The 25,406-nt window shown below is 41.6% G+C and overlaps 1 protein-coding gene across 4 annotated transcripts in view; it reads right to left on the bottom strand.

Moving 5' to 3' along the window:
* Positions 1-25,406, bottom strand: part of EPB41L5 (erythrocyte membrane protein band 4.1 like 5) — a 157,619-nt gene that overhangs the window by 7,356 nt on the left and 124,857 nt on the right. Inside the window, exons 21-26 of one of the 4 annotated variants that reach the window (XR_006820281.1) lie at positions 24,835-24,925; positions 22,587-22,661; positions 20,285-20,326; positions 19,795-19,925; positions 10,861-14,501; positions 8,821-8,824 (exon numbers count right to left, since the gene is read on the bottom strand). Coding sequence is in view for 2 of the 4 variants with exons in the window: in XM_046019079.1 (XP_045875035.1) it covers positions 14,435-14,501; positions 19,795-19,925; positions 20,285-20,326; positions 22,587-22,661; positions 24,835-24,925 (406 nt within the window). In the remaining 2 variants the exon portion in view is untranslated. Of the gene's footprint in view, positions 1-8,820; positions 8,825-9,472; positions 9,552-9,778; positions 14,502-19,794; positions 19,926-20,284; positions 20,327-22,586; positions 22,662-24,834; positions 24,926-25,406 lie in introns of those variants that run through there. The other 3 variants (XR_006820282.1, XM_046019079.1, XM_046019080.1) reach the window with 3 other exon arrangements.

The raw sequence follows: 25,406 nt of genomic DNA, 5'->3' as shown, positions 1-25,406 counted from the left end.
TTTGAAAGGTGATGTGTTATCTTCCATTTTCTTAATCTTTTAGGTAGAGCTAAGCCGTCATTCCAACTTATCTGAATATCTCCATCTCTCATCTTTCAGGTCTTTTGGGAAATTCCCTATTAAAAAAAAAAAATTCTTTATTGGGGTGCCTGGATAGCTCAGTCGGTTAAGCGTCTGCCTTCGGCTCAGGTCATGATCCCAGGATCCTAGGATTGTGTCCCAGTCAGCCTCCCTGCTCAGCGGGGAGCCTGCTTCTCCCTCTGCCTGTTTCTCCTCCTGCCTGTGCTCTGTCAAATAAATAAATAAAATCTTAAAAAAAGATAAATAATCAAGATTTATTTATTTGAGAGAGAGGGGGGTGAAGAGGGGTAGAGAGAGAAAGAATCTCAAGAAGACTCCTCGATGAGCATGGAACCCGACATGGGGTTTGATCCCACGACCCTGAGATCTTCACCTGAGCTGAAAGCAAGGGTCGGACGCTTAGCCTAGGCATCCCCCAAAATTCCCTATTTTAAGCTCTAGTAAAGAGTTGGCATTTTTTAGCTATTTATTGTCTTGGGTGTTGGTGTTTCCTTTTCTAACAAGAAGAAAGTTATTATCCTACCTAACTATGAATCCCAAGAGAGGATTGACTCCATGGACCATTGGTTCAGTTGCTTAATGACATCATCCAGGACCTATGTCTTTCCATCTGTCACTGCTTTCCTGGTGGCTTCACCCTTCAGTCTGGTAAGCAAGATGGCCAACAGCAGATCCAGAGAAAAGAAAGAGAGCATCTTGTCTGTTGGCTTGCCCCCAAACCTTCTCCAGAACCCTCCAGCAGGTTTCTCCTTCCACATTATTGGCCTGAACTGGGCAACATACCCATTTTTTTAAGATTTTTAAATTTATTTTTGTGAGAGAGAGAGTGAGAGTGAGCATGAGTGGGATGAGGGAGGCGCAGAGGGAGACACAGGCTCCCTGTGGGACTCGATCCCAGCACCCTGGGATCATGACCTAGGCTAAAAGCAGACGCTTAACCAACTGAGCCACCCAGGTGCCCTCTTTATTTCTCCTTCCTTCCTTCCTTCCTTCCTTCCTTCCTTCCTTCCTTTCTACTGTAGTAAAATGCATAGAACAAAAATTTGCCAGTTTTACCATTTTTAAGTATTCACTTCAGTGGCATTCCTTACTTTCACACAGTAGTGCAACCATCAATTCTATCCATTTCCAAAACCTCTCCATCATCCCAAACACAAATTCTACAGTCATCAAGCAATAATTCCCCATTCTCTTCTCTCCACTACTCCCTCAGAACCTCGATTCTACTTCTTGTCTCTATGAATTTACCAATTCTAGATAGTTCAGGTATCCTGTGGAATCACAGGATATGTATCTTTTTGTGTCTGGCTTATTTCATTTAGCATGATTTCAAGGTTCATCCGTGTTATAGCTTCTATCAGAATTTCACTCCTTTTTTTGTGGCTGAGTAACAGTCCATCGTATGGGTAGACCACATTTGTCTATCCATGTATCCTCATGGACATTTAGGCTGTGTCCACCTTTTAGCCATTGTGAATAATGCTGCAACAAACAGCGACACACAGGATCTCTTCAAGTCCTTATTTTCACTTTTGTTGAGTGTATACCTAGAAGGAAAAGGGCTGGATCATATAACTCTCTTTAGCTTTTTGAGGCATTGCCAGACTATTTCCCACAATATTTGTGCCATTGTACATCCCCACAAGCAATGTGCAAGGCTTCCAACTTCTCCACATCCTTATCAATGCATTTATATGTTTTACGATAGCCATCCCACTAGATGGTATCTTACTGTGGTTTTGGTTGCTTCCCTAATGACAACTATGTTGAGCAACTCTTCCTATGCTTATTGGACATACGTATATTTTCTTTGGAGAAATGTCCATCCGAGTCCTTTGCCCAGTTTCTAATTGGGTTGCTCACCCTGTTATTGCTGAATTTTAGTTCTTCATACATTCTGGGTATTAATTCCTTATTAGGTATGTGATTTGCAGATGTTTTCGCCCATTCTCTGGGTTATCTTTCCACTTTTTTGTTAATATTCTTTGATGCACGAAAGTTCTTAATTTTGATGAAGATTTATTATCCATTTTCCTTTTGGTGCTCATGCTTTTGGAATCATATCTAAAACTCCATTGCAAAATCCAAGGTCATGAAAAATATATACCTAAGTTTTCTTTTAGGAGTTGTAAAGTTTAGCTCTTATATTTAAAGAAAAACTCACTTGAGTGAGTTTTTGTGTACATCATAAGGTAGAGATCCAACATCGTACTTTTGCAGGTGGAAATTCAGTTGTCCCAGCATCATTTAAGAGACTGTCCCTTCCCTACTCAATGGTCTTGCATCCTCATCAAATATCAGTTGGTCAGGGCACCTGGGTGGCTGTTGGTTAAGCCTCTGCCTTCAGCTCCAGTCATGATACTAGGGTCCTGGGATTGAGGCCCGAGTCGGGCTCCCTGCTCAGTGGGGGAGACTGCTTCTCCCTCTCCCTCTATTGTTCTCCCTGCTTGTACTCTCTCTCTGTCAAAGAAATAAGTAAATAAAATATTAAAAATTGGTCATAGACATATGGGTTTTTTTCTGGACTCTCAGTTCTATTTGATTGGTCTACATGTCCACCCTTAGGCCAGTACCACACTATTTGATTATTGCCACTCTGTAGTAAGTTTCAAAATCAGTTAAATGACTGTCCTTCTTTTTCAAGACTGCTTTGACTACTCAAGGAAATCTGAAATTCCTCATGAATTTGAGGATAGGCTTTTCCATGTCTGCAAGAAAGCCTGCTAGGATCTTAGGGATTGTACTGAATTTGTAGATCTTTTGGGGTGGTTTTGACATTTTAACAATACTGTCTCCCTACCTGCCAACCTATCCTATTCCACTTATTTAGGTCTTCTTTCTCATTCAACAATTGTTTTGTTGTTGTTTTCAGTGTAGAAATTTTTATTCTTCTTGGTTAAATTTATTCCTAGTTATTTAATTTTTTAAATGCTATTGTAAATGGAATTGTCTTGTTAGTATCTTTCTGGTTGCTTTTTCAAGTGTATAGAACCACAATACATTTTTGTGTGTTGAGCCTGTACCCTGCAACTTTGAGGAATTCACTCATTAGCTCTAGCAGCTTTCTTGTGGATATTTTGGGATTTTCTATATGAGACTATGTCCTTTGCAAATACAGATGGTTTTACTTCTTCCAATTCAATTTGATGGCTTTCGTTTCTTTTTCTTCTCTAATTTCTTGGGGCTAGGACTTTCAGCATGTGTTGGATAGCAGTAGTGAAACAGGGTATCCTTACCTTGTTCCTGATCTCTGAAGGAAATCTTTCAGTGCTTTACCATTCAGTACGGTGTGGGCTGTGGTTATTTCCTATATGGCCTTTAACATGTTGGGACAATTCTCTGAACTTCTAGTTTTCTGAGTGTTTTTTATCATGAAAGGATCTTAGATTTTGTCAAATGCTTTTCCGTGTTGATGGAGATGATCGTGGTTTTTTTCTTTCATTTTATTAATGTGTTGCATTACATTGATTTTGGGGGGCTGAACCCCCTCACAGTCCTGGGATAAAACTCATCTGGTTATGGTGTATAATCCTTTAACGTGCTGTTGGATTCCGTTGATTCATATTTTGATGAAGATTTTTGCATCTATATTTATAAGGGATATTGGACTGTAATATCTGGGGGCAATGGAGAAGGGAGCTCCAAAATTCTGAGCAGAACCAAGAAGGCGGTTCCAGAATATGTGAGGGCAGGACTGTCAGCCTCATCAGGTCAGCATGGCCTCGGGGACCACTTGGGAGGGCAACTGATGGTGTGGAATCTCTGTGCAGACAGGACTGTTGGGGAGGATGCTCACTGATGTGTCCTGAACACCTAATAGAGAGCCTGGCACATAGTACATTCTCCATCAATAATTGTGGAATGAATTGATGACACAGTTGGAGAAGTTCGGAACACATCTAGTATGATTCTATTTATGTGAGGCTCAAAAGCTGGCAAATCTAAACTCTGTTCAGGGATACATAGACTGCGTTACCTTTGGGCCTGTGCAAGAGGCTGGGAACGACCAGGGGCACCAGCAAGGGCTGCCAAAGTTCTATTTCTTGATTGCGGTGCTGCAGCGCCGCCGTGTGGTCACTGAGGACATGACGGCCCAGTGGTTGCGGGGATATCCCTGGTTGTGGCCGCTGCCTACAGGGGCCAGCCTGTTCTGACCGCCCTCTAAGCATCTCTGGTCTTCTGCTCTGCTCTGAGCCAACAGCTGCTGTAACTGTTGAGAGGGGCTCTGTACCGGTCTGTATACTCACCCCAACTTCCAGGCTCTGCAGTCAGATTCAGAGACTGGCATGGCAGTGCTGAAAGGGGCTGCCTTTGGAGCTCCTAACCCAAGCCCATCCTCAGATGCTTCTAAAGATCCAAAGCCCAGCATCCAGTCCTCAGAAGCAGGGCCGAGCTGGGGGGGAATGAGTGAGGTGTATAAGATGTAAAATGTAAGGAGAGACTTTCTTGCCAGCTTGTGCAAGTGCTGGGTGGGCACTTCTGTGATCCTGAGAGTAGGCACCCCCACCCACCTCACTCTAAACCCAGCCCCGCTCAGAAGAAGTCAGAGAATACTGCAAACCCACATGCATTCACTCTGATGCTGAGCTGCAGCTGGGTTAGCTTTGAGTGAGTTTCACGGAGCAAGGCCCTCCACCCTGTTCCAGGGATGGAACCTGTGAGGAGGGCCAGTTAGACTGCAGGCAGCTCTTGGACGTCGGGAAGTGTCAAGGCAGAGGTGAAAGGGCTCAAGGTATAAGCCCTCAGCACTCTGATTGGGAAAGGAGCCAACAGACGGTTCCAAGGCTAGCTCAAATGAACCAGGTCTTGGTTAAGGACCTGGGCCTACGTTCTGGCTCTGCCTGAGATAGGCCGTGGCAGACCTGGGTTCGCATCCTGATTGTGACAAGTGTACCATCTATGACCCAGACATATTGCTTACCAACACCCCCAACACACACACACACATACATCCCCGCATCACTAACAGGATACTCAGTCATTGGTTTCTTAGTGACAGCACTCGGAAGGCTGTGAAGTGAAGGAGAGAACTTGGTTTCAGGCCTTCTGGTCACACAGACCTGTTTCAGCTCCTGGTCCAACACCCACTGGCAGCCAGACTTCCTGGTTCTCTGGGAGACCACAGACGTTGCGGTAAGGAGTAAAAGGGAAAACCTAAACTAAGGACATGATGGGGTCTGTGGAACGCAGTGGGTGCTTAATCAGTTCAGCATACATTCAACAAATACATATTTACACTAAAAAATTTGATATTTTGGGGCGCCTGGGTGGCTCAGTGGGTTAAGCCTCCACCTTCCACTCAGGTCATGATCTCAGGGTTCTGGGATCGAGCCCCACATTGGGCTCTCTGCTCAATGGGGAGCCTGCTTCCTCCTCTCTGCCTGCCTCTCTGCCTACTTGTGATCTGTCAAATAAATAAAATCTTTGAAAAATTTTGATACTTTTATGTAGGAACCACAAAAGTTCTGGTGTTTAATATTTAACAGCACAACTGACCAAGGTCCAAGATGTGAAGTGACCATGTTCAAGAACTGAGTGGGGTGGAGGGAATCGCTCTATCAACTAATTATATAATATGTGATAAGAAGAACTCATGCCTGTCTACACATAGTAGTCGCTTCAAAAAGCCACTTGGTCTTGTCTTGGCGTGTAAAAACAGTGTTCCAGATTTCAGTGTACATTAGCAACCTTCAGCTCTTTAGTGTGGTGGGCGTCCTGTTTTTACCTTCCAGTTCTTTCACCCCAGCCTGTGTTGTGAGGTCCACAATGTTTTTCTCCAGGTGGTCCGTGGGACTACTCATGTCCTCAATTCTTCCCATGATCTGGTCAGACATGGTCTGAAATTTATCTTGCATCTGTGGCAGGAGTGTCTACACCACTGAGGTGAGATCCTGCATGGTCTTGGGGTCTCGGCCATCTCCCTCCAGTTCTCATCATTCAACAAATAGCAGCAACTGTACACCAGGAAGCATGCTAGGTGCCCCAAATGCAGCAAGGGACGAGCTTATACTATCAGGAAGGCAGTTAACAAGTAACTCGTTAAGGCACTGACGTGGAGAGGGGCTGATAGTGGAGTGCACAGGGGGACAACAGGAGGAAGGAATAAGCCGTTGAACCTTAAACAAGAAGCCTCAAGGCACAGAGCCTGGGGCCACCAAGCTCCCAGCAGAAGGAGGGCAGGACCAGTTGGGAGAGCAAATGCAGGTCACCCAAAGGCGTGGAAGCAGCATAGCCGAAGACCATGTCATGGAGGCCATTGAAGGAGTTTGGATTTTGTGTTCCAGGCCATGGGAAGCCCCTGCGGTTTCAATGCAGAGGACCAGGACTTCATTTCTACCTACACTTGGAAGATACACCCACCTGACAACGGCAATTGCCTGAGCTCAAGCCAGATGCTGACTTGGTCAAGAGGTACAGCCGCAAAAACGAACAGACACTTAAGACAGACCCAGAAGGACTTAAGGACTGAGTGGACATGGGAGGGGAGAGAGAGGAATCAAGGGGAAGGAAAAAACTCACTGCGACCAGGATCACTGAGCAGCAGCCATTGGGGCATGCGTGGGGGCGGCGGGGGGGCTTCAGTAGAATACTGTAAGTCTGGCTTATGATATGCTGAGCCTCGGGAGCTTGTGTAATACCCATATGGAGGCAGGAAGAGGCGCAGGCAGGGATCTGGCTTGGAGACAGGGACCTGGGGGGCTTCAGCACACAGAGGGGTTCTGGTATTAACTCACAGAACCTTCACCACCTTCACCACACTGTGAGGTAGGCACGGTCTCACGCCCACATACAAGCCCAAGGCAGACAGGCTGATGGACAGGACTCTGGGAAGGTATATTTTATACTTATATTTATATACTTATATTATATATGCTTACATATTTTATACTTACATAAGTATTTATACTTATATAAGTTGGCCTAAAGTTCTGTGCTCTTGACTACTCTCGGTTGGGAACATTGTGAGCCTTTAGGCCCTGGTTAGGCAAGCATCTGTTGAGCTTGCGCTGCTGGCCAGTGCTGCCGGCCAGTGCTGCCGACAGTGGTGAGAGGAACCAGCAGTCGCCCAGGAGACCCCCCCTCCACCCCTAATACCTCCCCTGGCCAGACAGTCCCATCATTAACCCAACTCCCAACCTGAGGATCCCTAAGGGATCACAGAGCACGCAGAATTGTATGCAAAACTACCCACGTGTCCAGATGTGTAAGAGCGTCCTTAACCTAAACTGCTTAAGAACCAGTGGCATTATTGACAACAGCCAAGAAATGGAAAAACTTTCTACATGTTCACAAATGGATGAATGGTTAAAGAGAACATGTCATATATACAGTGGACTATTAGTCATGAGAGAGAGAAAGCCTGCCATTTGTGACAACATGGATGGAACTTGAGGGCATTATGCTAAGTGACGTAAGTCAGACAGGGAAGACACATACTGAATTCTACCACTTAATAGTAGAATCTAAAAAAGGCTAACTCAGGAAGAGTAGAATGGTAGTTGTTAAGGACTGACCAGAGCTCCATGTTGTGGTTTCCTTCTGAGGAGGCTTTGCTTAGAGCCACAGAGATTTGAAATGGGTAAACTTCTCCTATGGGAATTCTAGACCCAGGTAGAAAGGACCTCAGGGGTGCTGCAGGAAAAGTAAGACCATGCTCTGTGGCAACTGTGACCTAGGGAGCCAAGACTAGCAGTGCTGAGGAAAGTAAGTGAGAGAGGAGAGGGGTGAATTCCTACCGCCGGCCGTATGACTAGGGCCAGTTCCTTTCCCTTTCTGGGCCTCTTTTCTGATCTGGGAACTGAGGACCTGGGACCAGGTCATCTTAAAATTCTAGTTCCCACCCTAGCACCCTAATTTCCTAGCTTGAGAGCATGAACTAGCTCTGATCTTTGCATGATGCACTTGGAGGTATGAAGGGTGAACTACAGAGGGCTAGGGAGTGGCTGCCAGGAACCACATGGGTACAGGCAACCCTGCCGTGGAGAGAAAGCCCCTCTGCACCCCTCTGGATCTCTCCTCTGGGAATGAATCTTGGAACCTATGCACAGTGGGGCTGAATGTCTACTGGGACAAATCACCCTAAGCCCACCACACTGCTCCCAAACCAACAATGAGCAAATTTTCTTAGGCCTTACTGACATGAGCTCCCTTTTTGCCTCTCCTGCCTTTTCTTGGTGCTGACCACAAAAGCCATTTCTTAGGGTTCATTTTTTTAATATTCAATATTTTAAGAACAGAAATAACATTAAAATAAATGTGGAGTATCAACATACATTTTTTAGAAGATTTTATTTGTTCATTTGAGAGAGAGTCAGAGAGAGTACAAGCAGGGGGAGAGGCAGAGGGAGAAGGAGAAGCAGACTCCCCGCTGAGCTGGGAGCCTGACATGGGGCTCGATCCCAGGACACTGAGATCACGACCTGAGTTGAAGAAAGGCGCTTAACCATCTGAGTCACCCAGGTGCCCCAACATACTTTTTTAAGTGCAAGCCCTGGGGTACCTGGGTGGCCCAGTCAGTTAGGTGTCTGCCTTCGGCTCAGGTTGTGATCCCAGGGTCCTGGGATTGAGTTCTTCATCCAGCTCCTTGCTCGGCAGAAAGCCTGCTTCTCCCTCTCCCACTATGGCTTCCCCCTGCTTGTGCCTTCTTTCTCAAATAAGTAAAATCTTTCAAAAAAAAAAAAAAAAAGTGCAAGCCCTATCTCCCAAGGCTTAAAGAGCAATTACCCAACTATAGTCCACTTTCCTGAATTTTCTGTTCTTTTTCTTCAGATTTTAACTACTGTGATATATAGTATCTTCTCCAAAATCTGTGATTGTCTTGTAGCCCATTAACCATCCCCCTCCCTTTGGGAACCCACAGCCTTCTCAGGTGTCCTGCCCTCTCCAACTCAAAATAACAGTCAGTGTGAGCAGCAGGGAGCAGCCACACCATTCCTGCTGGTGCCAGAGAAAAAGTCCACACTCACACCCATCCTCTCTGTTCAGAGAGCTCCCATATCTTTCCAGTGAGTCACTGTGCTTAAGTTAGAGTGCTTTGGTTACTTAATGCTAAAACTCTTTGAGGAGAACTTCCAGCATAGCTCACAGAGCCCAGGTTCCTGCCTCACCCTATACATGCATTAGAGCTGAAGAAAAGCTCTTTGGTTTTCAAGGCCCATTGCCATCTGTTTTCTGGGTAGGAGGAGGAGGGGAGCAGGAAAGAGACTGTTCTCAGAAACCTTGCTGACCTCCTGTGTTGTGTATGACTCTGTCCAGAAGCAACGTTCTTCACAGGGATGGTATGACGGAGGACACCCACTACTCTCTACCAGACACTGCACCACAGACAATACACCGTCCCATCCCAGATAAAGAAACTGAGGTGCGGGTTTGTTAAGCAATTTATTCAAGGTCTCCTGGTATTGAGTAGTAGAGCTGTGTTTCTGCTGTGCCACGCTGCTCCTGGGAACAACTGTGCTTTCCAGGATATGCTGGGAATGACCAATGAGGTTTTTTAAACTTTGAAAATGCCTCTACTCCCAAATTTGTACCACACATACCAAAACGGACACTGAAAACTGGTGCTGCTTCTGATCACGGCTTCCATTGGGTCCCTTGTGTTCGTATTAATAGCAGCTCTAACCTAACAAAAGTGCAGGTGTTACACTTCCAAGAAACTAAAAACAGCTCGTAAGAACATACATGTTTCACCAAAGCTTTATTTGTGGTTGCGCCTACAGTTCTCACGTCAGTATACAGACAATCAGTTCAGTGCAGTGCTTCTAATACAAGTCATATGAAACTGTGGAACACAATGAAGAATAGTGCACTTGATATAAAAATAAATTACACTTTAAAAGCTACCGCAAAGCTTCACACATATAAAAAGTAAACAAAATAGTTAGTGAGGTCCTTTCAACTGTCTATCATATCCAGAAGACAAAATATACTCACGAAAATAAGAAGAGCAAGGGGTCTGTACTAAAACGCCTCCCTGATAAAAAGAAATTCTGGGAAGTGACTGAATTATTGTCTCAAGCAGCATGATGAAGAGACTCACGTATCCTACCTTAGAACTGGAAATAATTACAGCTCCACTAATATGCTAACACAGCAGACAGAGTTCGGCTCAGGACAAATTTCTATAATCCAAACAAACTTCCTCATCTCACTGAAGGCTGATAGATACGAAAGGTTCCAACTTTCTTCTGATCATTGAAAAACCAGAGTGTTTACATTTTTGAGAGGAAATAGGGACAAATAATAAAGAAATGTACATTCTTCAGTCTGCAGAAGATTCCAGGCTCCAAAGCAACTGAAAGGCTGATGGCGAGACTGATTAGAAATTGGTGAGGCCTCCCAAAGACTCTCAGAGCTGGGAGACCCAGGACTGCACCCTGTCCGTGTGCAAATGAGGACTGCAACATCTAGAAATGTCACGTGACAGCTGCTGTTGCAGAACCTATGTGAGTACTCACCTGCCTCCCAGGGAGCCACGCTGCCATGCCACCAAGCATGGACTTGGGAGTCGGCACCTGTCTCTGTAAATGCACCCTGCGTGGAGCACAGCCAGCCCATGCGCGGGCTATCGTCTGTCCACTCGTGAGCTTCAGCAGTGCAGCTGAGCCATGAAGTACTAACTGTCTCTGCTCTTCACAGAAAAACTTTGCTCATCCCTGCTCTAAGTGAGAAGACAAGAGCTTTGCTTCTCAAGACCCTTACTTATAGAAAAAGATGGAAGATTTTTCTCAGTGTAAGTGATGCCAAATAATTCTGCTCTAACAGAGTCTCTGAAGTGACATTCTGGAGCTTTTGCAAGAGAAGACAGGGGTGCTGGTTGTAGCCAGAATTGGGAAGCATAAGAGAACAAGCAGTCAAGATGCAAGGAACAACCCAGGGCTTTCACCCTTAACTGCCCAGAGAGCATCTGTGATTGTGCAAAAGCAGATAAAGGTGAAGATAAGCAGTAGGCTGTAAGAAATATTTTTAAACAGAATTTTTCTTAAAACAATATAAACATTTTAGGAAAGCTGTTAACGGTATGTCTAATTTATCAAGACCAAAGGAACCTAGTCATTCCTTTGTTCAGCAGTGTTTCTCAAAGGGCAGGCATGGAAGAACAACGAGCCCCTCCAGAGTATACGAAGGTGATACGACCAACAACAGTAAGAAGTAGGATCTCATTTATCATTTCACAAGTTCAAAAGAAGAGTCAAGGGCAGAACGCTGAAACCTATTATTTTAAACCATCATGCCAATTCTTCCTTCCCCTACCCAGGCTATCAAATGGCCTGATTTGAGGTTCCTCTCCTTTCCGCGCCCCCAAGGCCTGCAGCAGATGCCGACCACATGGCACTGTACTAAGTGTTCCTGGGGCAGAACACACGGGGAGCCGTGACACAGAGGCAGCAGCGCCGACCCAGTCCTTGCAAGCCCCACAGACCCACGAGGCCTGGCAAGACAACAAAAGAAGCCCTGCCACTCTCTCAGCACCAGCCTCAAATCTGCTCCCAGTCAGAAGTTCCATCATCACCGATCCTAATGAGTTACCACAGTCAAATCTGGTACTGGAAAATCTGGGAAGAAAGTAACCACAGAGCAGCTGAGCCTGTGGCTAAAAGCCTTGTTATTTGTTGCCAATCTGGGTCTGTTATCTCGGCTATAAATCACCTCCAAACTACCTTCAAACGGAAGAATGCGAACAGCTTTCTAGCTGGAGCCCTCAAATCAACTATTGTTCTTGCTCTCTTTTCAAACGAGTTCTCATTACTTCTGACTTAATTGTTGCCAATATATCTTTTTAGCTACACTTACTAAGGTGCATGGGAACCTCATTCTAGAGAAAAACTTCCTGTCCAACTAGCTGTCGTTTTCAACAGCCAGTAGGGTTCTTTCATCTCATGTGAGGATCAGAGCTTTGTTTAATCAGATGATTCTCAGATGTGCAGGTGGGTTTTAATCTTCGTAGGGGAGGACTATGCTCTGAAGGTCAACAGCAGGTCATGCCACCAGAGCTGTCCCTCCTCCCACTTCGATGTAACCCACCTGCCTTCTTATGCACTATTATCTCAAATCTCACTCTCACTCTTTATGAAGCACATATATCAACTTCTCTCTCATCACAGGGACAGACTTTCCCCATCCTTCTCAGACACATTCACCAGATATCCTGAGCCTTGCCATTCTCTCCCCCCCCACTCTCAGATGAGCAAGAATAAGATCAGTGTGACAGCAGCTCTGGGGAAGGCACCAGCAGCAGTCATGACAGGGAAGTTATACGTGACAGGTATCTAAACTGCCAGGGCTGATTCATCATTAAAATATTAATCTCCATGTTCACCAGTTTGTGTCAGGACAAAAGACAGAATTTCCTCCGTTTAGCCTGAGATTTAAGTAAATTTTAAAAAAGTCCTTTTCAATATGCCAACTGGCAAGAATACGGGTACCCACAGACTCAAAGGTTATAGAATATATTCAGCAACTTATTCCTAAATTGTAGAAAGTTGAAAATAAAGATGGTGCTACCTCCTAAACTGGACGGGAAGTTTAGGCCTTCCAAGCTAGTAATGCCTTAGCCGCTCTGTGGTTAAGACGCACAACTTTAACCTTCCAGTACATCTAACATTGCCAGCACCCTGGAAATTTGGATGTCCAGTCCCACATGTTTTGGGTCAGGCCCCTGGTCAAGTCCTTGGTTCCAGTTGTCACTTACAGCTGCGAGAAAATTTGTTTTACAATTAAGAACTGGCAAGAGTTCCACCAATGAAATTCACAAGCTCAGCACAATGGCTAAGGGGAAGCAGCCAGCAAGAAGTGCCAACTTTCTTTCCTTCAGCAAAGTTGTTCTGTGCAAAACTGGTTTCAAACTCTACAGCTCCCTGGGAAACAGCACAAGATTACAATTCCTGAGCTTTTCAGTCAGACACTAGTGTGTGTTTGCCTAGCACATGACTATGCTACAGGGAACACAGGACAGTCCAAACCATGGAGTTTTAAAGATCACACAACTGGATGTTCTCTTGTGCTGAGCAACATAAACTAACACTCTGTTATATACATAATACAGGGTGGAAGACTAAACATCAAATTCCAGGAGGTATAGTTTGACATCAATCCTTGACCACAGGGATTAACAACGATACCAGCATAGTTTCTACCTCATCCTCATTTCCAACAGCAACTGCAGTTTACCTCCTGCATTCTGAATTTTTAAAGCTAAGTGTTCTTCCGGAAGTCAGGATTGCAAGAGGCTATTTTTACACTCTTCTTCATTTTCTATATGCACAGGTGCTACTTTTACACAGAGTTTTTTAATACCAGAAGTGATTAGGAACTAGAGACCTTTTAAAATTAACACAAAATTCCTAATGTAGGTGAGATACCAGTTCTTACAGTATGCTAAGTATAGTTTCAGACATAGGTGTTCAAGAAACAAAACCCCCTCAACTCCCAATTCCCTATTTCTGTCTTGGTCTTTTGGTTTTGTTTTGTTTAGTTTAGTTTAGAAGTTCTAAATTGATTCACCTCATATTAAAAGGAAATGAAGCCTATATTCAAATCAGTGCCAGTGTGGAGAAGTGACTGTTGTCTCCATCCAGCCTGGAAAGTTAGATAGTATGTGTGTGGTGCATGTGAGGGCTTCCTGTGGGGAAGCAACGCTTAAAAAAACAAACAAACAAACAAAAACCCAGGATGCAAAATATGCACAATTGATTTCTCTGTACTCTTCTCAAGGTTTAGCTTACCTTAACGTAAACTTAGGAGTATTAAGATAGCCAGTAAGAAGCCAAAAGTATGGGAGACACCTGAAAACCTTCTGTATTCTAAACTTCTCTTTAGTACTGTAGTAATTATAAACAGTTAGGCCTCAAACTACCTACAAGGTGTCCTCATTAATTTCCTAAACTCCTGATTTCCAGTACTGCACGGATAAGGGGAACTTCTCTAACAGGAATTCAGATCAAGGATACTCATCCTGATACTAGAGAGAGAAGTAACATTCAAAAGGCTATTACTGACTACCAGAGACAGCCTGGTTATGGAGGGGTTATGAACAATTATAACCACTAGATGGAGCCAAGAGTTCGAGGAAACAACAGGGAAAAAGAATTCCCTTGTTTCAGAATATACAACTTGAATACAATTATAGAAAGTAAAGACCAGATACCCTCATTTGGGCAAATATGTAGTATAATTAAACCCTTCCAGCTGGACGGAAAATGTTTTTCATTGAGCTGAAGTCAGATCGGTGAGCTTTTTTACTCACAAGTAAGGACAAGCTCCTGAATCTGAACATTCCAACGTAAATGGATTCAAGGACGGACAGCCACAGAGCGCCGAATATTCCAGTTACAGGTGAGAAGGAGCCAGTCCCTCAGAGCTCAGTTGTCAGTAAACACTTTTGCTTCAAGACTGTTTCTTCCGCCAACGTTGGAAGAGAGCTGAAAGGAAGAAAGAAGGGATTATTATTCAGTGAAACCACTGGGGTGGGAGCAATGTGCATTTCTTCCCCAGTGCTAAGCAGAGCACGTTGAGAGTAAACTACAGACCTAAATGACTATGTTGCAACACCTAATTTAGCAATGAGATATATTTACAGAAGGGAATTTTCTAGATAAATGATAGTTATTTCATCTTGAAATGAAATCGAGAAGATATCAATTTCCCCTACTGCCTTGAATAAAAACATACCAAGCACTTAATCATTTCTTCATCAGTTAGGGTTATTATTACGAATGGCAAGAACAGTACTGTGGTGAGCATGACAGCAAATCTGCTCAAGATATACCAAGGTCAGTGGGAACACTGTTCTGTGCTTTACACAGATAGTCCCAGATGGCTGTGGCTGAGTTCCCACCTAGTTAATCTGCTTTGTCAGAGTTACGTGAAAAATAAAAGGATGTGGGCTTTGCATGAGCACCCAAGAGTCTCTGCCGTAGCTGAAGAGCATGAACTGAGGCAAGGATGTAACATCATCTATCTTGGTTTCATTAAAACTTAGTATCAAAATATGTAGTACAAAGGACAGAATTTAACATGTCAAAACTACAAACAAGCTTGATAGTTGAAACAGCAGTCATGTGTAACAGCCCTCTCCATTTCTACTACATAGAGACAAATACTTTCAACAGTTTTGTTTTTTTTTTTTTCCCCCGGCATTTTCTTTCACTTTCTGTATCTGTTTCTTCAAGTGTTGTCTCTGGGATTTGTTATAAATGCAAATTCTTAGGCACCACCCCCAGACAAACTGAATAGTAGGCTCTAAGGATAGGACCCAGTAAGCTGTGTTTGTTTTAAAGATTTATTTTAGAAAGTGCACGCACAGTGAATGTGCAGGAGTGAGAGAGGGAGAGGGAGAGGGAGAAAGAATCTCAAGAAGACTAAGCCACTGAGTGATGAGTGTGGAGCCCAACACTGGGCTCAAGCTCATAATTCTGAGATCATGACCTGAGCTGAAATCAAGAGTTGGATCCTCAACCAACTGCACCACCCAGGAGCCCCAAGCTGTGTTTTAACAAGCCCTCCATGTGATTCTGATGTATAACTAGCAAAAGTCCAAGTGGCCTATTTCTACAGTGACTTCCTGCCATGGACTATAAAAGCTTACCATTCTTAGAGCCCACTCACCAGCTCCCTAATCCTTCCTTCTTGCCTTTTCAACACAGTTAAATGAACAATTTTCATGATGTTAATATTCAGTGTTTGTGGTAATTATGCAAATATTTTCACAACTGATATAAGCATATTATTTTTTTCTTATATAATTTGCTCTTCCTGGATTGAAGAGCTGCTTCCTTTTTTTCACTGTTTGTTCCATTTTCTGTACTTATTTCTAATTTGTCCTTAAGCCTGCAGCTAGAACCATGGATCTCACCACAGTACATTCAGACATGTCATTTAATTTTTCAAAAACTGGGGTAGGCCATGTGTTTGTGTTTTTTCTTGGCAATATCCTTCTTGGAACTCTGTACCCCCTCTTCAAATCTGTACAAAATTGTTCCTAGACCAGTGGGGCAGCTGCTGCCTCAGAACTTTCCTCTACTTTCCTCCTGGTCAGTTCCTATACCTGTTTCCTGGGTCATGTGTCTTCCTCCATGGATAATCACCTTGTTTTGATGAAACACATCCTCCAGTAGGTAAATGCCTGAGTAAGACCCGCATGGGAAATACATATTTTAAAGAAACTCCAGGTCTACTCATCCCAATCTCACACTTCACTGATAGTCTGGACATAAACATCTAGGTAAAAAATAATTTTCCTTCAGAATTCTGAAGGCATTGCTCCATTAACTTTCTGCTTTCAGAGAAGTATGCGTTCATTCTGATTACCAATCCTTTCATGTAATCTTTTTTACCTCCCTCTATGAAGACTTACATATCCTCTCTTAACTCCGATACTCTGAAATTTCATGATGGTCCTTGGTGTTGTCTATTTTCATTCTTTGTGCTGGGTACTCAGGCCCACTCAATCTAAAAACTCACGTACTTTTCGGTGCCTGGGCAGCTCAGTCGTTTAAGTGTTTGCCTTGGCTCAAGTCATGATGTCAGGATCCTGGGATCAGGCCCATATTGGGCTCCCCGCTCAGCGGGGAGTCTGCTTTTCCCTCTCCTCCAGCTCATGCTCTGTCTCTCAAATAAATAAAATCTTAAACAAAACAAAACTAAACTAAACTGCTTCTGAGAAATCTCAATTCCTTTGACAATCTTCTCTTATTTACTTTATTCTTCTTTCTGCATCTTCAGTGATTCATATATATTGGACTGCCTGGACCAATCCTCCAATTTTCTCTTCTGTCCTAGTTTTCATCTTATTCTTCTACTTTTTTGGGAGATTTCCTCAACCTTATCTTCCACACATTCTTTGGATTTTACTCTTAACATGGTTAATAATTTCTAAGAACACCGCGGTGTTCCTTCCTTTTCCATTTCCTGTTAGTGTTTCATGGATACTGCATCTCCTCTCTCATGAAACTATCATTTGTGAAGTTTCTGATGCTCATGTTCCCTTCTTTCCTCCCTGCTTCTTTTTCCGCTTACTGGTTTCAGGTTTTCCTCACACTTCTGGAAATCTTTGGCTCTCTTCACACTTCTGAGGACAGCACTTATTCATATTTAAAAGTGAAGCGCTGGACTGCCATTTGGAAACTGTACATACCAGAGAAAATCATTAACTAATGGGCTTGTGGTAGTTGCAGAGGACTCCACAAAGCTGTGTCTAGACTTTAGACCCACAGAAAATGAGATTATAAATGTGTGTTGTTTTAAGATGCTAAATATGTGGCAATTTGCTACACAACAAACTAATAAACATAATTATGTTCACACAATTATCTATATTGCTATTTATGTAGTTGACTATTAATAGGGTTTTGGAAAGTTTTCAGCTTGGGCTATTAAGAATACAGCTGCTATAAACATTCTTCTGCATGTCCTCTGATAGACATTTAATTTATATTTCTACTGGGTATGTATATAATAGAATCACTGAGTCACTGGGTATGTTCAGCTTTAGTAGATACTGCCAAACCTATTTCCAACATGGTTATTCCAATTTAAAAAGTTCCAGTTGCCCCATACCTTCACCAACACTTGATACTAGGTGTCTTTTTCACTTCAGCAGTTCTGATAATAGACAGTGGTCATTACATGGTGGTTTGAATTTGTATTCCTCAATGACTAGTCAAGTTGCACACTGTCATGTATGCTAACTGACCATCTGGATATCCCCTTCTGAATTGCCTTTTCAAGTCTTGCCAATTTTTCTATTTCTCTGTTTTTTCCTTATTGATTTATAAGAGATTTATATATTCTAGCCATATAAAAGATTCTTTTCTTTGTCAAAGAAAGATAGATGGAGATCAATGGGGAGGAGGGAGGAAGTGCAAGTATTTTCTCTCTCTCTCTGGCTTCCCTTTTTGAGATCTTGAAATCATTTCTTTTAATGAACAGAAGTTCTTGATATAATCCAAGTTATTGATTTTTTCCCCATTATTTAAGCTTTTGACCTGTTTAAAAAATATTTCCTGATCTCCAGGATGTTTGCTTGTATTTTCTTCTAAAAGCTTTATTATCTGATGTTTCACATTTAGATCTGCAATCCATCTAGAATGGATTTTTGTGTATGGTCTGAGGTTGGGTCAAAATTCACCTTTTCCCACATGAGTATTTAATTTGTCGAGCTGATTTACTAAAAAGCCATCCTTTCCCCACAGCACCACACCATCCCTTTTTCACAAATCAGGTAACTGTGTATGGGTGAGTTTGTTTCTAGACCCTATTCTATTCCACTGATTCATTTATCTTTTTTTTTTTTTTGAAGTATGACTGACATTTAACATTATATTAGTTTCAGGTGCACTACCTCTATCTGTCCTTTTGATCTCTTTAATTCCTCTATGTCTAGTTTGTTTTGGGAAGGAATGTAGACAATCTCTTCTTTCATCTGTAATTTTTAATTTACAAGTCCTAAGAACTCATATTTTATTGTGTAAACTCAATTATAAAGCATTATCACCTGGTTCTCTGCACATAATCTCTATTTTTATAGTGGCAATTACTAGGCATATAAATGGTTAGAAAAATAACCTATTAAAACTGTACACAGTGCTATCTGACAATTTTATGTGAATTCCCTACAGCAAATCCCATGCCTGTTTTGTTCACTGCTATCTTCAGTGCTGCCAAACCAGATAACATCAATGCCTGGTACATAACAGACATTCAATAAGTGTTTGCTGAGTGAGTGATTATATTACTTTGAAGACTGTGGAGATAAGAGAACAACTTTAAAATGAAACTATCAGGGCGCCTGGGTGGCTCAGTGGGTTAAGCCACTGCCTTCGGCTCAGGTCATGATCTCAGGGTCCTGGGATCGAGTCCCGCATCGGCCTCTCTGCTCAGCAGGGAGCCTGCTTCCCTCTCTCTCTCTCTCTGCCTGCCTCTCTATCTACTTGTGATCTCTCTCTGTCAAATAAATAAATAAAATCTTAAAAAAAAATAAAAAAATAAAATAAAAAAAAATAAAATGAAACTATCAATTCCTCTCAAGTTATTCGGCTCAAGTAATTTTTCCAATTAATGAGGACATTACTTCTTTAATTAGGAAAGCATCTACTTCAACTGACCTACACTCTCAACACCAGGAGGATGTGAGAAACAGACATCACCAGGAAAAGCCTGAGGTGAGAATGAAGGCAGCTGTACATCTTTTGCAAAATATATACAGTTTTGGTCCTAACAATGAAGAGTTGAAGAACTACACGCCAGACAAAAGGTTTTTTTGAGTCTAGCTTCTGTTTGTGGCAAGCAGTATGTTGAAATGAACTTGTAACAGGTATTGGTAAAAGGTGTCTCATTCGGAGCCCTCATCTTGGGAATCTCTGACCTCACTTTTATCTGTAACTCTTCACCTTACAGATGGACAACATAATAGTAAAAAATGAAAGGAAAAGACATAAACAAATTTTAATAAAAATTTTTAAAGATAAGCCTGTCAATATGTTGACATTTATGAAGACTTCATAAAAATATATAAGGGTTACTTCATGATTTTGTAGAAAATTGTTATAGACAAGAAAACAGAAAAAACTATTCTAAATAGGGAAAAAATTTATCCAGTTTCAATTAAGTTCAATTAAAAGAAGAACTGACATTACTGCTATAAATATATTAATTTTATTATTTTTTCCTCCTAACAGATGCCTAAGAACTGCAATGGAGAAATCATTTCCTCACCTGGTCACAGCATCCACCAAGAATGGTGCTGGGGGAGAAATCAGCGAGATTACTTCCCTGTTACCATGTCCCTCCTTCCCTGCCAAGGATGGTCCACTTCCTGCCAGTCCACTGGAAAGGACACCACTCTGCTGAGGGAGACAGACACACCTGAGCAGAGGTGACAACACCGGCTTGGGCATCAGCAGTTCAGCTCCAAGCTACCTTCCCTAACGATTATGGTAATAAGCAAGAGGATTTTGATGGTCATGGGCTGTTTTGGTTTGTTTTTTAACATACTCCACCTTAGATTTTTATTTTTGTTTTCATCAGCAGCGTTAAGCCTTTATAAACAGAAACACTAAAATCACTAGTCTGAAGCCATTAAGTTCAGTAAACAGAACTTTGGGAATGAACCCACATTTTTAAGGAAAAACAAGATTCTGGTAATCCTTTAGGCCTTACTCTGAAAGGGTAACCAAAATAAAAACTGCAAATATCATTAACTTACTGGTACAATCCACCGTGGTGTGATCATGGATGTTGAAGATACCTGAAATAAATTTTATATATGTGTTTACTTTTAGGGAAGACTTGTTTTCATAATCATGCTCACAATGTTTTCTTCTCCGGAATGCACTGTAGAGGGAGACAGTTCTTAATGGCTCCCCCTGAGCTGACATGCACTTTGAATCCAAGATCCTCTTCTGTAACACAGATGACATACTCACCACTAAAGAAACTGTTAAAATTTTAAGAATCTCTTTAATTTAAAAATGTTCTACTCCAAGAAAGCTACTACTACTTTCAGTTCCATATTAATAGGACTTCCCCTGCCCCCCAAACCCAGCACCCAGTTTAACATTTTATTTTCTGACATTTCAATTCATTACAAATAATCACAGTCTTCTTGGTAGCTCCTGAACAATGGATTGGGACTAATCCAAATGAATAGCACAAAGATAGTACATAGAAAAAAAAAAAATCTGTTTATATACAGGTCATTCTCTAATTATCATTCATGCATATAGAAACACTCATATTGCTCCTGACTAATTGGGAAGGACCTAGAAATAATGAGAATAGTAGAGTATAGAAATTATATTGGGGGGTTATATTGACAAAGTTTAAGAATAGAAACAGAAGTCTTGAATGAGAAAAATATTGTAGTCTTAGCTAAGAACACAAATTATAATAAATATATCAATTCTTTCCCCAAATAAACTTATGCATTTAGTGCATTTACAAATAAAAATCCAAAGGATTTTTGGAGGGATGGAACCAGAAAAAGTTATTCTAAAAATCTTCTGAAAGAATTAACAAGCAAAAATAAAAAAACAGCTACATAATAATGCTTGGCAGGCCTTATTCTGTATCAAAATCAATAAAAAAGCTAAAGTTATTAGTAGAGTGTTACATTTCTAATAACAGAGAAATCTGTAAAGTGTAACAGAACAGAAAGTCCATATGCAGAATCTAAAATATGTGATATTCTAGATTTTGATTTAAAACAAAAGCAGCATTCTAAATTTGCAGGAAAGGGAAAACGTATCAGTGATATAAAAAAGTTGTTTAGGGGTGCCTGGGTGACTCAGTGGGTTAAAGTCTCTGCCTTCGGCTCAGGTCATGATCCCATGATCTTGGGATCAAGTCCCACATCTGGGTCTCTGCTCAGCAGGGAGCCTGCTTCCCCTCCCCCCCCCCCCCCCGCCTGCCTCTCTGCCTACTTGTGATCTCTGCCAAATAAATAAAATCTTTAAAAAATAAAAAAAAAATTTTAAAGTTGTTTAATCAATGATTTTCATCACCATATCCACTTACAATAGAGTGCACATGGAATAAGGTTCTGAGTTAGGCCCCAGAAGTCCTACTCTGGACTTCAGGCCCTCTTGCATTAATCTCTGAAGTTACTTCTTTTATCTTTATAAAGGATTATCATGGCTGAACACTGACACTATCCCTTTTGTCTTCTGCCTGCTCACTTTTCCAGACTTATGATCCTTATCCTTTGGTAAAGTTTCTGTTTACTGATCTAAGCTAGTGGTTACCAAAAGGTGGTTCCCAGACCACATCTGCATTACCAGGAACATGTTAGAAATGCAACTTCTCAGGCCTTAACTACCAACCCCCCCCGCCACCACCAAATCACAACCTTCCCCCCAACCAAATCACAAACTCTGAAGGTGGAGCCTGGCAATCTGTGTTTTAATACAATCTCCAGGTGATTCTGATACACACCTAAGTTTAAGAACTAATGATCTAAGCAAACATTCAGGTCCAGAGAAAGTACCACCTGTACTTCCAAGTCTTTAAAATGACATCTAGTTCCCACAGCAATTCTTGTCATATTACTCATAACACACTGAATTTGTACATCTTTCATCTCAACTATACAGTAAGTCTCTGGAGGGAAAGCATTGTTTCTTATTTGTATTGTAATTTGGTCACAGTACCCAACACACACAATCTCCTATACTGCAAGAACAAGCCATACTTTCAATGCCAACCACTCTTACACTCTACGTCCTTATTGTTTCAAATTCTTTATGTTTATCCCCATATACTTCCTTACGTTACTTAATACAGTGCTGGATTACAAATGGGCTTACAGTAACATGTGGTTACTATACAGTTGACACATAAATTTAAACTGGTGAAATTTTAATAGAAAGGCAAGGCTAAGTGGTTACTGAAATATGACCTCTTAATTGAACAGTTTTACTATATGGTTAAAAAGGCAAAAACTGGAATGTAGCAGGAATATTTTTCAAAACAGAAATTCCTTTTCAACTTGCTGTTTTAAAGCTATTTACCTGAGGTGGGACTGTGTGGTCCATTAGATTCTCAGTTAGAGATAAAAGCAAGGCATCCAATTCATCTGTGGCATCCTATGAATGATAAAATATTTATAGCTGTTGAATGACTTATTATTCATCAGACTAAATTTTTTCCATATCCTCTCAACTTATAATTCTGACCCAGCCTTTGTTGGTGTTAACCTTTAAACAAACAGGGATACTCAACAATCATGGTTATTATAGTGATTCCACTTTGCTTGGAGGGGAACCTAGACCAAAACCAGAAGTTGAGAAAGCTAAAGTGTTATGGATGGCTCAGTCAGCAACGATTATGATCTCAGGATCCTGGGACCGAGTCCCACAGTGAGCTCCCTACTCAGTGGAGAGTCTGCTTCTCCCTCTGCCTCTGGCCCTCTGCCCAACTTGTGCCCTCTCTCTCTCAAATAAATAAAATCTTAAAAAAAAAAAAAAAAAAGTGTTATGGGAATTTTCATAGCGCTACTCTTTTTGGTGAGACAAAACTCAGGTAGGATTAAGACTATTCTGGCTTGGGGTGCCTGGCTGGCTCAGCTGGTTAAGCATCTGCCTTCAGCTCAGGTCATGATCCCAAGGTCCTGGGATGGAGCCCCACATCAGGCTCCCTGCTCCATGGGAATCCCTGCTTCTCCCTCTCCCTCCAACTGCTGCTCCCCCTTGCTTGTGTTCTCTCTCTTCCTCTCTCTGTCAAATAAATAAATAAATAAAATCTTAAAAAAAAAAAAAAAAAAAGGACTGTTCTGCCTCTTAGCTCTTAGACTGGAAGAGAGAGATAAAAGTTTCAGCACAGGAGACAGTAAGTAAAGAAGATGCCTAAATTCCAAAGACCTCTTTATCCTGAGGTACCGGTACTTCACTGTTTGAAAAAGAGTACAATATGAACTTTCCTCATAAATGTTAATCAATACTTTTTAATTAGTATTTGAAGCACCTAATGGAAGATGGGTCTCTATTACAGAAAAAGAAAGAGAGAGAGAGAGAGAGAGAGAGAGAGAGAGAAGGTAGGTCTGTAGGAAGAATTTAAAGACAATAAAAGATAAAATTCCAAACTGGAGATAAGAAAAGTAAGTATCTAGGGTGTAGTACACATAACAAAAAAGGTCCTTCATTTATATACAGTCCTATTTCCATCTATCTGTCTTCAGGCTGTGGTCAATCTCCTATTTATGTCTCAACATTCCACTTAATTTTAATCGCAGGAAGGAAAAAATTGTTCTAAAAAAAAATTGTCTCTCCCTTCTCACATCTCCCTCTTCTGCCACCACCTCCCTCCTGTGGCCTGAGTGCCCCCAAACAGGATGTATGTATCTCTCCCATAATGTATTAAAATTCACTCTCTCAATGGAATGTAAGCATTCTGAAAAAAGAGTCCATGTTTAGCCTTTGAATTTTTGAGACTAGCATGCTATCTGGTACATATTATAATATGCAATAAATCTCTGAATTAAATGACCTGCTCTGTTCCAAAAAAATTTCAGATTTCACTTAATTTTCAATGACCGACGATGTCAATGTATCTTTTTAGGATTTTAATTAGCAGAAAGGAAGCTCCTGACTGAAGATATTTTAAGTTGGATTTTTTTAAACCCAAAAGTCTGAAAAATTATACACCTAAATCTCAATTATAAGTCTTTGGATAGCAGGAATTCAGGTGATCCCTAACTTCTTTTTATGAAATACTTGACAAATTACTACAGTTAATGCATTCATGTGGTTAAAGAGCAAAATGGTAAACGTTCATTTATAAGGGTAATTTTTCATTTAACTTGCAAATTAAAACATTCAATGAGCAATGAACTAGCTTTCTATGATTTCTGGACTGGTACGGGCGTGACAAGGGGCAGAAAAGCAGGGGCTATGACGAGCTGGTTATACTACAACACAATGATAGGGTGCTGGTGTTTCAAGCAATCATTATTTATTTAGTGCCTACTACGTGCCATCTAGTGTTTGAGACACTAGGGAGGTATAGCCAGCATCAAAAAATGAAAAATACGAAGATCACCTAAAACAAAAGACCAACAACTAACAGAAAAACTGAAAAAGCCCTGAGATACTCTTATGTAAGATTTTGACAATGGGAGTCTCTCCAGAGAACTGAAGCTCAATGCTTTTCTCACTGCTTAAGTTCTGGTGTCAGTCAGAAATCACCATCATCTGTGGTTATACCACAGGACTCAATTCAATATGGTCTTTGCAGAAACTATGAAATCGAAGTGTCCGTTACCTTCAGAACAGAACCATTTGCTGCAGGTGTGGTATGCATCAGAGTAAGAGCATCTTCAGGGAAGGGCACATTATTCTCATTTAATACAGCACTGGAAGAAAAAGATAAATTCACATCATGGAGCACCTATACAGGCATGCGGAACATGTTCGAAGAAAGGACTTCGGAAAGAAGAGCAATAATTCATGTAGAGGAAAAAGAAGTGACAATCTGTAAGAAGCAAGATAGCAGTTAGTGTTGCATTCATATGTGAGACCCTTCTCCACCCACCTTGTAACAGTTTTCATATCCACACCAGATGGATCAAAATGGTAGACTATTTTGCTTCCCTACTAAATTTCACTGAAAGTTCAGAAAAGATTTATTTTAAAAAGATACAGAAACAAGATAAATCAAATTGAATGATTTTTATTTTTATTTTTACTTTTTTTAAAGATTTTTATTTGACAGAGAGAGAAATCACAAGTAGGGAAGAGAGGCAGGCAGAGAGAGAGGGGGAAGCAGGCATCCCGCTGAGCAGAGAGCCCAATGCGGGGCTCGATCCCAAGACCCTGAGATCATGACCTGAGCTG

Source organism: Meles meles, chromosome 9 (assembly GCF_922984935.1).
Source record: "Meles meles chromosome 9, mMelMel3.1 paternal haplotype, whole genome shotgun sequence".
Classification (NCBI taxonomy): Eukaryota; Metazoa; Chordata; class Mammalia; order Carnivora; family Mustelidae; genus Meles; species Meles meles.
Note: the sequence above shows the minus strand (reverse complement) of the source record. Positions and strands in the feature narration are given on the sequence as shown.